Source organism: Cupressus sempervirens, chromosome 7 (assembly GCF_028749045.1).
Source record: "Cupressus sempervirens isolate cs-2001-9-10 chromosome 7, ASM2874904v1, whole genome shotgun sequence".
Taxonomy (NCBI): Eukaryota; Viridiplantae; Streptophyta; class Pinopsida; order Cupressales; family Cupressaceae; genus Cupressus; species Cupressus sempervirens.
In genome coordinates this window covers 741,780,177-741,795,582 of record NC_143124.1, presented here as the reverse complement: position 1 = coordinate 741,795,582, position 15,406 = coordinate 741,780,177, and the positions used below count along the sequence as shown (strand labels likewise).

At 37.2% G+C, this 15,406-nt stretch overlaps 1 protein-coding gene across 3 annotated transcripts in view; it reads left to right on the top strand.

The window, feature by feature from the left end:
* Positions 1-899: 899 nt before the first annotated feature.
* The window catches only part of UGP3 (UDP-glucose pyrophosphorylase 3), a 100,527-nt gene continuing 86,020 nt past the window's right edge, over positions 900-15,406 (top strand). For 2 of the 3 annotated variants that reach the window (XM_089792791.1, XM_089792792.1), the window contains exon 1: positions 900-1,916. In XM_089792791.1, coding sequence (XP_089648917.1) covers positions 1,099-1,916 — 818 coding nt within the window. In that variant the 5' untranslated portion in view covers positions 900-1,098. The remainder of the gene's footprint in view (positions 1,917-15,406) is intronic. The other variant, XM_089792790.1, reaches the window with a different exon arrangement.

Sequence of the window (15,406 nt, the reverse complement as noted above, 5' to 3'; positions counted from 1 at the left end):
CAATTGTGGGTTACAACTTTAGGGTTAAAAAATTTGCACTAAAGAGACTACAATCATCATGGCCCAACTGAAACTTATGAGCCAACTTTGAAGATGAGTCTAATAATAACTCAAAAATAAATTTTCCAAAAATGGATGAACATAAACTATCGTCTATGCAATTCAACCTGTTCACAATAAACAAAAAGTAATAGAAAACTTTACTACAAACATATGAACATTGTGGGATGACCTAGGATTATGCCATGTGGCTTATGGAGTTGTTGCCTAGTTAAAAACACATGTAGATACACATCCTATAGAAAACCCTCCAATGAATACACGTCCTACAAAAAATCCTCAAACAAAAATGTTGTAACTAATGTTTACATGTCAAAGAATCTCGACCTAGAACTATTGTGATATTTATAAAAAAAAAAATTAAAAAGACTGCGAGGAAAAATTGAAATAACCAATAAGAAATCAGAAATTAGTTGATAAAAAAATCACTTTAATAAAAATATTGTGTAAGACTATAGTGTTATCTAATTTTTCACAATTTTCAAAAACAAACTAATACTAAAATGATGAAAGAAAACTACAATCTCCTACTTTAATGACACAGACTAATAAAAAATTAAATCTTATTAGAAAAAACTAATTGTCATTAAAGCTTATCCTCAAATTCTAATTCTAAGAATTTCCTTATCTTTTGAACTTTATTATTCCTAACTTAATTTATTATCTTCGAATTTGAAGATTACTTAATTTTGTGAACTCCATTATTCCTAATCTCTTGAATGGAAGTATTGTATTCTATTTTTTTTCCTTCATTAAGACTCATGAAAAAGTGACATTCTTTCCTTTCCTTCAATTAAGACTGATGAAAAAGTCATATATCTGGCAAGAGCCAAATGTTTAACCAAGCGAAACACTGGTGCTAGATTCCTCCGGATGATATCCACTCGCGAGCCATGCGAGATCATACTTAAAGATAAATCACGACATGCTTACATTCCAATTTCTCGGCCCATAAGATGCGGAATGTCTGGGAGCATATTCTTGTGATTAACATCTTTCGTCATAGATTCTGATTCTTTGCCCACAAAATCACTTCAAATGCTCGATTTGTTCACAGAACAAATATTGTTTACAGAACAAATATCTAGTGCATTATGCTCTGGCTCGGCCATGGCTTCTTGTCGTAACGTCCCAAGCAGGGGAATTGCAAATGGTGGGCGTCAAATCGGATTGGTTTCAACTAAACCAACAAGGCATTGCTTTCGCAACTCGGGCGTGGGAAGAAAAATCCCCAGAAGCTCTGCTAGCCGGTTTGCAGTGACGAGGCGACTTATAGCCATCAAAGCAGTATCTATCATCGATGCTCCTGCTCAAAGCTCCTCCCGGCCGTCAAATTTAGAACAAGAACTCCGCGATTTAAAGATTTTGCAAGCCAAGCTCCGAGCTGCCGAGACTCAACGTGAAAAAAATCAGATAATCAACCAGCAACGACGAGTAGCGTCCTTCTTGGAAAGAAATGAAACACTGAAAGACCTCCTAGATTTTGAAAGTTTGGAAGAGCGCCAATTTTACCTGCTGAAATGTCTTGTGGCCATAGGGCAGGAACATGTTTTGCTTGTAGAACAGTCTTGGTTGGATCTGAAACAGGGGCCAGAAAATGGTGGACAGTCCCGCTGTTCGAGCCCGCTTAAGAATGCCATATATGCTTTGCTTAGCATGATTGAAAACTGGGAGAAGACGGGGAATTACGCTAAAAGTCCCACGTTTTTAAATTTAAAGATAGGCGAGAATAGCGTCAAAACAGTTAATGCAAAAAATAAGTCTTGCAAGGAAGAGATATCGCATGCGATGGATAAGCTTCTTAGTACTCTTGAGGACGTGGAGACATTTTATGATTGCATTGGAGGAATTGTCGGGTAAGAGTTGAAATTTTAGTAATTGATTCATTCGAATAAAATAGAAGAATTTCACTTTCATGAGGTCAAAGATAATCTGTAGGACAGCAAATTCCGTTAAATTATAGCACTGTAGATTCTGTTATTTAGTTTTTCGACTCGTTGATGTATGGTTTAAAAACTTGGAGCTCTCTTGTTTTTTAACCTCTGTTCTTTAAACAAAATCAGTAAGAAGCAGCTGCTGAGGAATCCATGAATTTGACTCAAATGTTGCAGTAATCTTTACACTTAAGAATAATATGCTTAATTAATTAACTTCATTATATATATATATTTTTTATGAACAGGTCTTTTAAATTAAAAGGTAATATAAAAATGCATATTCACAAAAAGACAGGTCAAATATAGAAGATCACCCCGCCAAAGTCACACAGGTATAGGCCAGAAATAGTACATATCAACTATTCATAAAAAACAGGGGCAAATAAAGTGGACAACTCTTTCATTCTATTCTGCTTTAGGCCCCTTCCATCGATGTAATGAAGTGGACAACTCCTTCATTCTATTCTGCTTTAGGCTCCTTCCATCAATGTGTTTCAAACTAAAGATGATGTAAGCTAGTTCACAATTATACTTTATCTAAACCCTCTAATACTTGTTTGCCCTTATTTATGCTTTTCATTGATGATCATAAGTCGGGTTAATACTTTCTCTTTCTCTTTAATGACTTATTCCACAGAGACTTAACAGAATTTATTTATAGCAAAAGCTTTTATTACTTTGCTGTTAGTTAGGCAGCATTTAGGTGGATGCCCAATTTGTTCATTCACTTGAAGTTTGTTTTATTCGCGATTTCTCCCCCACTCTCCCTCTCTCTCTCTCGAGACTTCTCTAATGACAGCCTCAGGCCACCTATGTTTTTACATCTCCTCAATTTTTTAAGATAACTTAGGAGATGCACCATAGCAATGGCCTCAATAGGCAAGGTACCTGTTTCACATTGAAGAATATCATATGAGGCTGAAGCTTTGAGTTTGAATTTGTGCGTGTTCACATATTTTCAAATCTTCTCTATTTGCTTTCATTTTACCCCAGACGTATTGAGATCCTATAATTCACATCTGTAAAACACCACCAGAATAACTAAAGACCCAAATAGAACCTGCGTAGTTTTTCTGTTTTCAGACTTGTAACTCCACCTTCCTTGTAATGTCCCTGCTAGGGAACCCTCGAAAAAACAGGGGCAAATATGCACTAAACAACTTTTTTTGAACATGGAATTAATGTCATGAACATAAGTGCAATCATTAACCATATGTATAAGCAACGATACAAATATACAAGGAAGTAAACCATGACTGCCGCACAATTGGAAGACTTAACAAGTACTTCCAAGGATTCCATTACAACCTGAAACACACTTGGAACGGAGTACACGTTCACAAGACTGCTCTACAGGGATTCAGACAATGTCCAATGAATCACAAAAGGCTAAATCGGTAATAATCCACAGCTGAATGTAGAGGAGACTAATCCATCTAAACAAAGATTCTTTTTAATCCAAAGGGAAATGTTCGTATGATGGTTAAACATACAAGTTCATTACCTTCCAACCATCAAGAAACCAACAAAGAACTATTATGGATCCATCTTGAAAGCTTAAAAAAAACTGCTTGGCTATCAAGCCTGAATAGGACAAAGGAGGCGCAAATGCCAAGTAGCCAGTGGTGCTGATCTGTGGAGATGCTAGTTGACATGTACAGATGTCAATTCAGGATTGATAAACTCTAAGACAAAGAAACTAGTGAGTCGCATACAATGATTTGCAGGCTAAAATGTCGAGTAGCACAGGCACTAGTGCAAGCACAAACGCCAATCTGCAGTTTTTCCCGAAACTTGGAGAAATAAGGAACAATGCAAGAGTACATCATGCTCGACACTCTCCACCACTAGAAGGAGTCCACCAACTACAATGCGGTCCCTAGCAGTGATGTGCTACACCACCTAACCATGTGTACCCTCAAGCCCAGCCCATCGTGCTTGCAGAGATAGTCACACAACCCAAACACACATAATTCACAAATAGGATGTAGGTTATCACGCACACCATACAAGTGCAAGAACGAAGGATGGTACACTAATCCCATGCAGTCACTCAAATGTAGAATAACAAGTACATGGGGGAGAACACTCAACATACAGATAAAGAGAATGCAAGAATACCAAGGTCCGTACTTAATACTAAAAATGGTTTACTGTATAGACTCAAGAGTCTAAGTGTCAGAAAATGGCACATGGTGGCGCATGTGGCTTCAAACAATCCTTCTCTCATCAAGGAAGCTCTATTGAGCCATATTTACATTCGTAGACGACAAGGCTATCCGTGCCATATCAACATTCGTAGATGGGAAGGTATTATCTTAAAACAACGACAAGACAAAAACATACCATATCAATGTCCTCAAATTATAGCCAGACAAAAGCATACCATATCAATGTCCTCAAATGATGACAAGGTAGACACTTAAATTCTTGTAATTATGTTTTAATCCCCTTCATCTATTTAGTCATCACTTTATTAAGAACTCTACCAAGGGATACCCTAGGACCCCTTTGTGTCGTAGCTTGCCTTGGAGTGCCACTCTAGTCTATTACTCAAACACTAAAACGGGCTCATCTCATTACAACAACGAGGAACAAAGCAAATCAATGCAACAAGAAATAAGTAAGGCAAGCCTCAAAAGTGATAAAATCATAATGAAACATGGTAAGCTCTATTGTTCTCAAACCAAGAGCATGAGTCACTCGAACCTTGGCATAGGAGCATAGCTCAACTACACGCCTAGATACTGTCTCAACAACCTTGTTGTCGGTAAATTCTATATTGTATCCGATGGGTACGATTGTATCGAAAAGGGCGCGTGACGGTTGAGTCACCCCTTCGGGAAAGAATATGTACATTGTCCATAGGGACTATTGAGATATCATCAGAATCATATTGTAAGCATTGGAGTGCATATTGCGTATATGAATAAAGTATCTGTTCTGTGTTATATCTTACTGCACTACATGCGATAAGTATCCGTTTACCCTGTACAGTAAACATTTGGCACCATTGTTGAGGCTCACCAAGTAGTGGCCTCTGCAAAGATACAAGCCTTGGACTTAGTAGTAAAGGAGCTAGAGAGTGTGAGATCCTTCATGAGATTAGGATGCCCGATAGCCTTTACAGTTTGTTTTGAGGAGCGAGGATGGCCGAGTGTGGAGACTGCAGAGACGTGCCAAGATTGGGCCACTATGAGAGATCCAGGTATGGAGAGTTGAGTAGAGGCTTTGACTCAGGAAATAGTCAAGATACAGAGGGATGCGTATTACACCCTTTAGAGGAGCTAGGTAGACCAAGTAGTAGCAGAAAGGGTTCGGGAGTAGTCAGCTACTAGGCTAGCTGCAGAGAGGGCAGCTTGGGAATCCGAGAGGGTAGAATTGTTAGCCTAACAGAGTCAGCTACAAAAGGTGGCAGCAGAGAAGGAACAGTTAGCAGCAGAGGAGTGGGTGGCAGAGGAGAAAAGAGAGAGCTTGGAGAGATTGCTGAAATGATCCAATCAACTTTGGAGCTTCAGATGGAGGTTGAAGTAGAATTGAAAGTACGGAAGGAGCAAGTTTATAAGCTACAAGCAGAGTTGAACGAGCTTAGGGCATGGACGGCTACTACACTAGGGATGCATCCCTCTTCTTAGTGTCTAAATATTGATTTAATTAGTTGTTTTGGTTGTAATTTGAGTTTTTTTGTGAGGGTTGTCTCTATTTTGTCATCTGGAGACGACTTTACTTTTTGGGGGGATGAAGTTGTCAGTAAATTCTATATTGTAGCCGATGGGTAGAATTGTATCTGAAAGGGCGTGTGATGGTTGAGTCACCCCTTCGGGAAAGTATATGTACATCGTTCGTAAGGACTATTGAGACATCATCAGAATCATATTGTAAGCATTGGAGTGCATGTTGCGTATATGAATAAAGTATCTATTCTGTGTTATATCTTACTATACTACATGCAATAAGTATCCGTTTACCCTGTACGGTAAACAACCCTACATCCCCATATCACATGAGAGCTCAACTTAAGCATTGCGTGTGCCAATACAAATGGAAAATGCAACGATAGTAAACGTATGACCACAAAAGACTCAAAAGTCAAGCTTCCATTAAAACACGAGAAGCACTCAATATCAAGATCTTGTCAACTAGGCATAGCTCAACTACAGTCAACGGTCTCAAACTCATGCATCAATAAATACGATGCAAAGTCAAATCAAGCATAAGTAAAGCCAAGAAACCAAGGCAATAAGATTGTGCACAAGCATGTTCTATTGGCCTCATTGCTAAGAGCACACATCCCAAGACGATTCGATATACAAGTTCACTCAAGATACAAACATTCTAAAGGATCCATAAAGGTTTCCCACAATAAAATCCCAAGCAAGAAGCTCTAAAAGAAAAATAACCAATAAAGGCAACCATTTCTGGCCATAACTAGCTAGGTGCACAAGCCACAAAATTAAATTAAAACCCAAGGTTCGGATTGCAGTATGAAATAACCTAAATGTCCTCCATTCATTCTGACTACATTATTGAACCACAATCATGGGATATAACCTAGGCCCAATCGCAAAAGATGCCAACATGGCAACAATTTCAAATGGGAGAACCCAAAATGAGGCGCACACCAAAAATGCCCAAAATTAAAACTCGAAATCAAGCTACAAAATTAAAACCAATTGGTTCTCATAGTCCCACTAACCCAAAAATGCAATAAAATTCCAATTTTGACATGAGGGAAGAAAACAAACAGCCTAACGATGGAAAGTTTACAATCGAAAACCCACATACTCATATAAACCCAAAAGGGCATAACGAACACTCAAAGAAATGATGGAAATGCAATTCTATCTCTAACGATCCCTTTGCAACAAACACAAAAATTTTAAATGAAGAAAGAAACGAGAGAGAGGCAAGATGGCCCACCTCAAAAAATGGCTGAAAACCCAAAATGTGAGGAATGAATCGATATTCCGCAAAAACCATGGTTAGGGGGAGACCCGTCTCCCCTCAAAAGTTGCGTCTCAGGGACTTTTCGCATCTCCAGAGACCTCAAAAAAGGTTTGGAGACTCCATGACAAAGTTTCCCGAAGTCTCCCAGTCTCCTAATCCAAATAGTGAAGTCTCTCCGAAGTCTCTTGATAAAATATAAATGTAAAATATAATATTAAATAATTTTATATATTTTAGCCCTCATTTTAATGTTTTTATTGCAAAAATTAAGACTGATGAGATACAATATTGTGATTATGCGAGTTTTGAAATATTTGATTCTATATTAATGTGACATTACTATTATTATTTACTTTAGTCTTTTAGTTTTACAATATTATTATTTTCAAATTTTGTATTTAGTATTAGACTCTTTAAACTATTAAAAAAATTGCTGTCTCCAAGAACCCTCATCTTTGAGTTTTGAAAAATTGCCGTAGCGGTACCAGTACTAGTACCGGAGACCTCCAAGTCTCCCCGTCTCCCAGTGACCTTGGCAAAAACCAAAATGGCTTTAGGCAAGCTGGAGCAATTGTGTTGGAAGTTTAGCTTCAGTCGACTAATATTGAGCATCTAAATATGTTATTGTTTGTCTTTTATATATATATATATATATATATATATATATATATATATAATAATATGCATACATATATATGTACAAATATGTATACGTATGATTTAGACAAATGTGATCAGGCATATATATATTACTGCTGTTACCGATTCACATCGGGTTTTATCATTCTTGATATTACCACTGCCATCATTACACATTGGATGACTTTCAGTTTTATCTATCATCTCCAATCAGGGATCGGGTCTTATTTGTATTGCCTTGGATAAACATTGAGATCATTATTGAACATGTTATCGGGCATGGTTAAACCGTTGAATGTTTATGATTAACAAATTGAATGTTTATGATTAACAAACTTAGTTTATGGCCACATAGGGTCATGACCCTACGTGGACATAAGGCCTTTGGCCACGTAGAGTCATGCCCCTATGGGGACATAACTCTTCACACTTATATATATGATTACTCTCATTGGTGGACAAGGCAATATGAAAGACATAATATACTTGCAGTCCCAGGATTAATAAGGAAACATTGCAGATTACAAAATTCATTCCTATCAGCATTCGACATTCCAGTCATAGTATATGAGAAGCATTTTGAAGGTATCTACCGGTTGCATTCAAGTAACTCAAGTAAGTAAAGTCTGATATAAAACTGTTATTATTTCTATTAGAGATCCTATAAAATTAATAGGGTATCAGAGCCATACTGATAAGAAATTTTATTCAGAACTTATACATTTAAAATTTCAGACTTTACCATTTTAATTTATTTTTCAAAATGGTTAACCACGTAAGGTTAGAGGATAGATTGGAGGGGGCTTCAAATTTTTCTTCACGAAAAATTTGTGTCATGATAATCCTAAGGGAAATGGAATTAGAAGAATATGTAGAAACAAATAAAACTATTCCAAAAAATGATCCAGACAAAACAACATGGAAAAGGCACAACAACAAAGCCATGAAAATAATTATAGACTCTGTTAAGGATCATATTATCCTGTCTATTTCTAGCCTTTCGACAACATTTGAAATGTTCTCCACTATCAAGAACTCCTTTAAGATCAATAATACTAGTAGGTTGCTGACATTAAAGCAGGATTTATTATACATAAAAACGAACAGTGGGGAAACTATCACTTCCTATTTTCTAAGAATCTTTGAACTAAAAGATCAGCTTGCCACAATTGGAAGTCAAGTTGATGATAAAGAACTTACCATGATTGCCCTAAGGGGACTTCCTCTATCTTGGGAAACTTTTATTCGAGGACTAAGCTCTCGACTTGAGCTTCCAAAATTTGAATTACTCAAGAATGAATGCACTCAAGAGGAATCAAGATTAGTCTCAAGGGGGATAAGCCTAAATCAAGAGGGAGACATTCATGCACTTCAAGCAAGTTTCACTAGGAAAAGAAAATTCAATTGAAATAAGAGAGAATCCAACAAACCTTATAAGAAAAGAGATTGGTCAAAAGTGAGATGTTTTATATGCGACAGAATTGGTCACTCTCATAATGTCTGCCCCGAACGTAAAAGAATTCAAGCTGCTCTAGCAGAAATAAAAGAAGAAAAGGAGGAAGTAGAAGAAAATCATGCATTTTATCTAGCGCTCTCTAGTGAGTTAAACTCAAACAAAAACACTTGGATCATAGACATTGGAGCATCTCGACATATAACAGGTTTTGGAGACAAAATAAAAAACTTTTCAGAATGCAACTCAAAAGAGGTAACCATTGGGGATAACTCCACACATACAATTAAAGGTATTGGGTCTTGCTCTATTCAACTAAATTCTGGCATTACTCTTCAACTCAACAATGTTTTATATGTACCTAGAATTAAAAGGAATCTAGTCTCTATATTTGGCCTTTCTGATCAAGGATACATAATTGCTTTTCAAGAAGACAGAGTTCTGTCTTGGCTTAAAAATACTAACATCAAGAAAGCTATCACTATTGGTGTTAGAGATAGGAGTTTATATAAACTTTGTAATCAACAAAATTTTGCACTAAGTCATGAAATCTCAGAGTCCACAGAAATATGGCATATAGGTCACCTACATTTCCAAGCATTATCAACTATAGGGAAAATTGTCAAAGGGTTACCTAATCTAAAATTAGATCACTTAGGTGTTTGCAAAGGCTGTGCCCTAGGTAAAAATGTCAAGAAAACCCTTCCCAAAAGTGTTCATAAATCTAAAGCAATACTTGAACTCATTCATGTTGACCTATGTGGTCCTATGTTTGTACCCTCTCTAAATGGGTGCCTCTATTATGTAATCTTTATTGATGATTATTCTAGGAGAACTTGGATCTATTTTCTAAAACAAAAGGAATCTAGTGAAGTACTTTCAAAATTCAAAGAATTCAAAGCTCTAGTAGAAAATCAGTTAGGAAAGAAAATCGAAATTTTAAGATCAAATAATGGAGGAGAGTACATCTCTGAAATTTTCAAAGATTTCTGCATTGCTGTTGGGATTAAGAGGGAGTTTTCTGTACCCTACCTTATGATCCTCAACAGAATGGAGTTGTAGAATGCAAGAATAGATCAATTATTGAATCAGCTAAAGCCATGATGCATGATCAAAACCTTCATACTTTGTTCTGGGCTGAAGCATCTAACACTGCTGTTTACATTCAAAATCGATGTCTACACTGAGTCTTCGATAATACCACTCTAGAAGAAGTATTTACAAGCATCAAGCTAGATCTAAGCCACCTAAGGATATTTGGGTGTCCAGTCTATGTATACATTCCTAAAGAAAAGAGAACACAGATAGAACCATCTAGAAAGAAAGGAATTCTCATCGGGTATAGTGAAAACTCCAAAGACTAGATAGTCTATATCCTAAGTCAGAGAACAATTGAAATCAGCAGAGATGTTAATTTGAAGAAGACGTTGCCTTCAACCTTTCTAAAAATAATGATGAGATATTCATAGAACCTACCACTGAGACAAATGAAGATCATCCGATAGAGAATGAGAGGGAGAACGACACTTCATCTCCTATACCTACTTTGGATGATGTTGAAAATAACAACAATAAAAAGAGATCACTTTGGGCCAGAAAATTGATAGAAGAAAATCATGTTGAACCTGATGAAGTATTAAAAGAAGCAAGAAACCAAGAACTCAGTCTTGTTATGTTGCATTAGTAACATAATTTATAAAATTAGAACATAACCTTCTAACACTAAATAAGCCTTATCAAGTCAACCTTGGAAGGAAGCTATGATTGAAGGATACAATTCAATATTAAAAAATGATGTATGGGACATTGTACTTAGACCTAAAAACAAATCAGTAGTTTCTTCCAAATAACTATACAAAATCAAGCATGCACCTGATAGCAGCATTGAGAAATACAAAGCTAGAGTTGTAGCACGAGGTTTCTCACAGAAGGAAGGTATTGATTACGAGGAAACTTTTTCTCTAGTTGTTAGGTATACATCAGTTAGAACCATCTTAGCCATTGCAGCATCTAAAGGATGGAAAGTCCATCGAATGGATGTTAAGACAACTTTTCTAAATGGTGAATTTGAAGAAGTGTAGATTGAACAACTTGAAGGGTTTATTGCTCACAACAAGAATACTCATGTATGCAAGTTGAAGAAAGCACTATATGGGCTCAAACAAGCTCTAAGAGCGTGGTATGAAAGATTAGATAGTTATCTTGCAAAGCTAGGGTATTCTAAAAATGAAGCTGATCCTAATCTATATCTCAAAGTAGATGGAAATGATTATGATTATTCAGGTGTTATATGTTGATGACTTATTAATTACAGGTGAAGAACATTTAATAAGCAAATGCAAACAAGAATTAACAATTGAATCTGACACGAAAGACTTAGGTCTTCTTCACTACTTCCTAGGACTAGAAGTTTGGTAAAAGAGAAATTGCATCTTTCTAAACCAAGAAAAATATACCATTGATATTCTAACTAAGTTTGGAATGATGGACTACAGACCAACTTCTACTTTTATGGAACTTAATCTACATAAACTGAAGGATGACATGGATAAACTTGAACCTACTGATCCTACTCTTTACAAACAAATCATTGGCTTATTGATATATTTAGTGAATACTCGTGCTAACATATGCTATGCTACTAACACCTTGAGTTAGTTCATGGTTACTACATACTAACACCAAAGAAGATTCACTTGATTGCAGCTAAACATATTCTAAGATATTTAAGAGGAACTATTGGCATGGGAATCAGATATGATCAAGTTGAGATAAATCTTCATGGGTTTTCATATTCAGATTGGGCAGGTAGTTCTACTAAGTGTAAGAGTACTTGAAGATATTGCTTTAGTCTTGGGCCCAGGATGATTTCTTGGTTCAGCAAGAAACAGTCCTCAGTTGCACTAAGCTCTATAGAAGCAGAATACATAGCCACCTCCTTTGGAGCCGGAGAAGCTGTATGGCTACGAAAGCTTTTATTTGATTTGTTCAGAGAAACTTTGAAGCTTGCCATCATTCATTGTGATAACTAGAGTTGTATTAGACTATCAACTAATCCAGTGTTTCACAATTGGTCAAAGCATATTGAAATTCCCTATCACTACATCAGAGATATGGTAGATAGAGATATCATCAAACTTGAGTACATCGGTACTAATGAACAGACCACTGATATCTTTACTAAATCTCTTGCTAAAGTGAAGTTGGTATACTTCAGAGAAAAGCTTGGTATGATTAAATTGTAATTTTTGAGCATTGAATTTAATTTCAATTCATATGTGTTTATGCTTCTATGAGTGTTGCTTTAGATATGTAATGAAAGGTGACAATCTTTCATGGACATATATATTCAGAAGGTAATCTTTGTAAGGTGACGATCTTACAAATGATAGGCCTGTTATTATGACTATTGGTCTAGATATTCCGGAAGTCATGAATAAAAAATACATTATGATTACTCTAGATATTGTTTCAGACAATTAGAGATCATAATTTATGTTATGATAGTGTTCATAGCATTGTGATTTATATTATTTGACGAGTCTTTATTTCTTAGAGTGGTAGTGTCAAATAATGTACTATGTGTAGATATTTTAATATCTGGATTCTTTATTACTTCTCCCTTGCTAAAGAGGGAGTGTTGAAAGTTTAGCTTCGGTCGAGTAATACTGAGCATCTAAATATGTTATGCTCTATATTATATATATATATATAAAATAATAATAATATGCATACATATATATGTACAGATATGTATATGTATGATTTAGAGAGATGTGATCAGGCATATATATATTACTATTGTTACACGGGTTCTATCATTCTTGGTATTACGACTGCCATCATTACACATTGGATTACTTTCAGTTCTATCTATCGTCTCCGATCAAGGATCGGGTCTTATTTGTATTGCCTTCGATAAACATTGAGATCATTATTGAACATGTTATCGGGCATGGTTAAACCATTGTATGTTTATGGTTAACAAACTTAGTTTATGACCACGTAGAGTCATGCCCCTACGGCGACATCACTCTTCACACTTATATCTATGATTACTCTCATCGGTGGACAAGGCAATATGAAAGACATAACATACTTGCAGTCCTAGGATTAATAAAGAAACATTGCAGATTACAAAGCATAATGTCAAGCATAGTTTAAAATCTGGGACTTAGCAAACAATTTATTTTTATTTTTATGAATAGTCCTTTTCTATTAATAAATTAATATACTTGTTACAAATTCACAAAAAAGGGGCCGGGGGATACAAGACACCTCATGAGAGTTAAGACGGTCGTAGCTGGAATCAACAACTAGTCATTAAAAAAAAACATTAAGCAACCCCTTAGGCTGCCAAAGCAGTGGTAGTCAAGGGAGGTGGTTCATCTCGACCATTAAAACCCTAGTCATCCCTGGGATTAGCAAGCAAACTAGGAATAGTTCAGACATCAACAACGTCATTAGGAACCTTGTCTTTATCTTTTTCCTTTGCCTGCGGCAAAGATATAGCCAAATTCAGGCGGAAAGGCCACTTGCTAGAAGCAATAGGAGGAGCACCTGGACGGGGAGCCACTAGACTCGGGGACTAGCCAGACCCACGTCGGGGCGGATATGCCGAGTGACGATGCTGCCAACCACAATTGCCACCACTAGGAGAGCGATGGAAGGGAGCCTGCGAGTGTGGCGTGTGCGAGCAGCGAGTAGAGGTGCTATGCCCTTGACGAAAGCCCTTGGGTGGAGTATGGTTAGCCGAGGCATCGGGAGGCACTCTGGTGACCTACAAGGTGCGTTATCCCAGTGATTGAGTAACTCCTGAAGGTGGACCACCTCCAGAGCCACTTTTTTATCTTGGACTTGAATCTGCATCATGACATTATTACAAATGCATGCTTTAGTGTACATAGCAACATTGATATCAAGAAAGCAGTCAGTGAAAAGGAGAACATTCCTATCCTTCCATAAAGTAAACAAAATCTCCATCCTGAAGGTATGCCAGATCTGGGTAAATTGCCTAGGGATCCTGGGGGAATCACCCAACACAACCATATGCCAAGAAAAGGGTTCTAGCCTGGAAGGCTTAAAGAAATCATGTATCTAATTCCAGTAATTTTGAGCACGCCTACAGAACCAAAAAATATGCAGAAATGATTCAGGTTGCCCACAAAAAGGACATCGAGGATCAGGAACCCCAATATGCTTGAGCCGCGACCCAAGGGGAAGTAGACACCATGCGAAATGGGCAATCTTGGGCTTAATGATAGCACTCCAAATAGTATCAAAACACATCCTCCAGTGATAAAGAGAAGATTGCAGATGCCATCGCTGGTTGAGAGTATCCACCATGGGTAGCACGAATAATCCACTTAGCATAGAGTGTGAGCCCTTGTCTCTGAGTGGAAAGAAGGCCAAGACCTCTAGACTCTTTGGGGAGACAACAAAAATCCCAGGCAACGCGGTGCAAGCCATGGAGATCAAAACTAGACGCCCAAAGAAGGTCACGGAGGTAAGAGGCTTTGGAAGGAGCCCAACACGAGGAGTAATATACATGAGTAGCCACCAACACCTTTGAGAAAATCTGGAATTTCCCCGCAAGAGAAAGGGGTTTAGTAAGCTAGTAGTCAAGCTTTTTTTCAATTTTAATGAGCACAACATTCCACAAGTCCATCGGTGAAGCTTGAAAAGAAAAGGGAATGCCAAGAAAGTGGAAAATCTCCCTGTGAGTGACCCATTTCCACTCGAATTAAGTAAGCCAGGGTGGGGTTGGAAGAAAAGATTGCCTATAACAGAGCGCCATGTACCATTGAATAGCCGAACCAAAAACTTGACAAAAGGTGTCCAAGCATTGCAAGGCATTAGTGATGTTCTCCTTGTCCTCCAAAAGAGTGAGAAAAGAATCATCAGCAAAGTGCCCATTGACAAGCTGGGAAGAAGATTCAGGCAAGGAAATGCCATGAACCAAACCAGAGGAAACAAAGTGGGCCAGTAAGTAACCTAACCCTTCAGCAGCAAGAACATACAAGGCCGGAGCCAGAGGGCAACCTTGCTAGATAGATCGAAAGAGCCCGAAGGCTTCAGATTGAGAATTGTTAATGGTAATACAAGTATTAGCATCTCCAAAGAGCATCTCCACAGACTGAAGAAAGTTAGGGCCGAAACCCAAAGCCTGAAGCATAGCCAAAATAAAGGGCCATTCAATTCGATCATAAGCTTTGGAAAAATCAATTTTCAAAAACAAAGTCTACTGATTGGATTTGCGAACCCATTCCATGCCTTTTGAAACAGCAATGATGTTGTCAAGAATATACCTGAATTTAATAAAACCAGTTTTCTCTGGCCGCACAATTAAAGGAAGCAGATGTCTAATCTT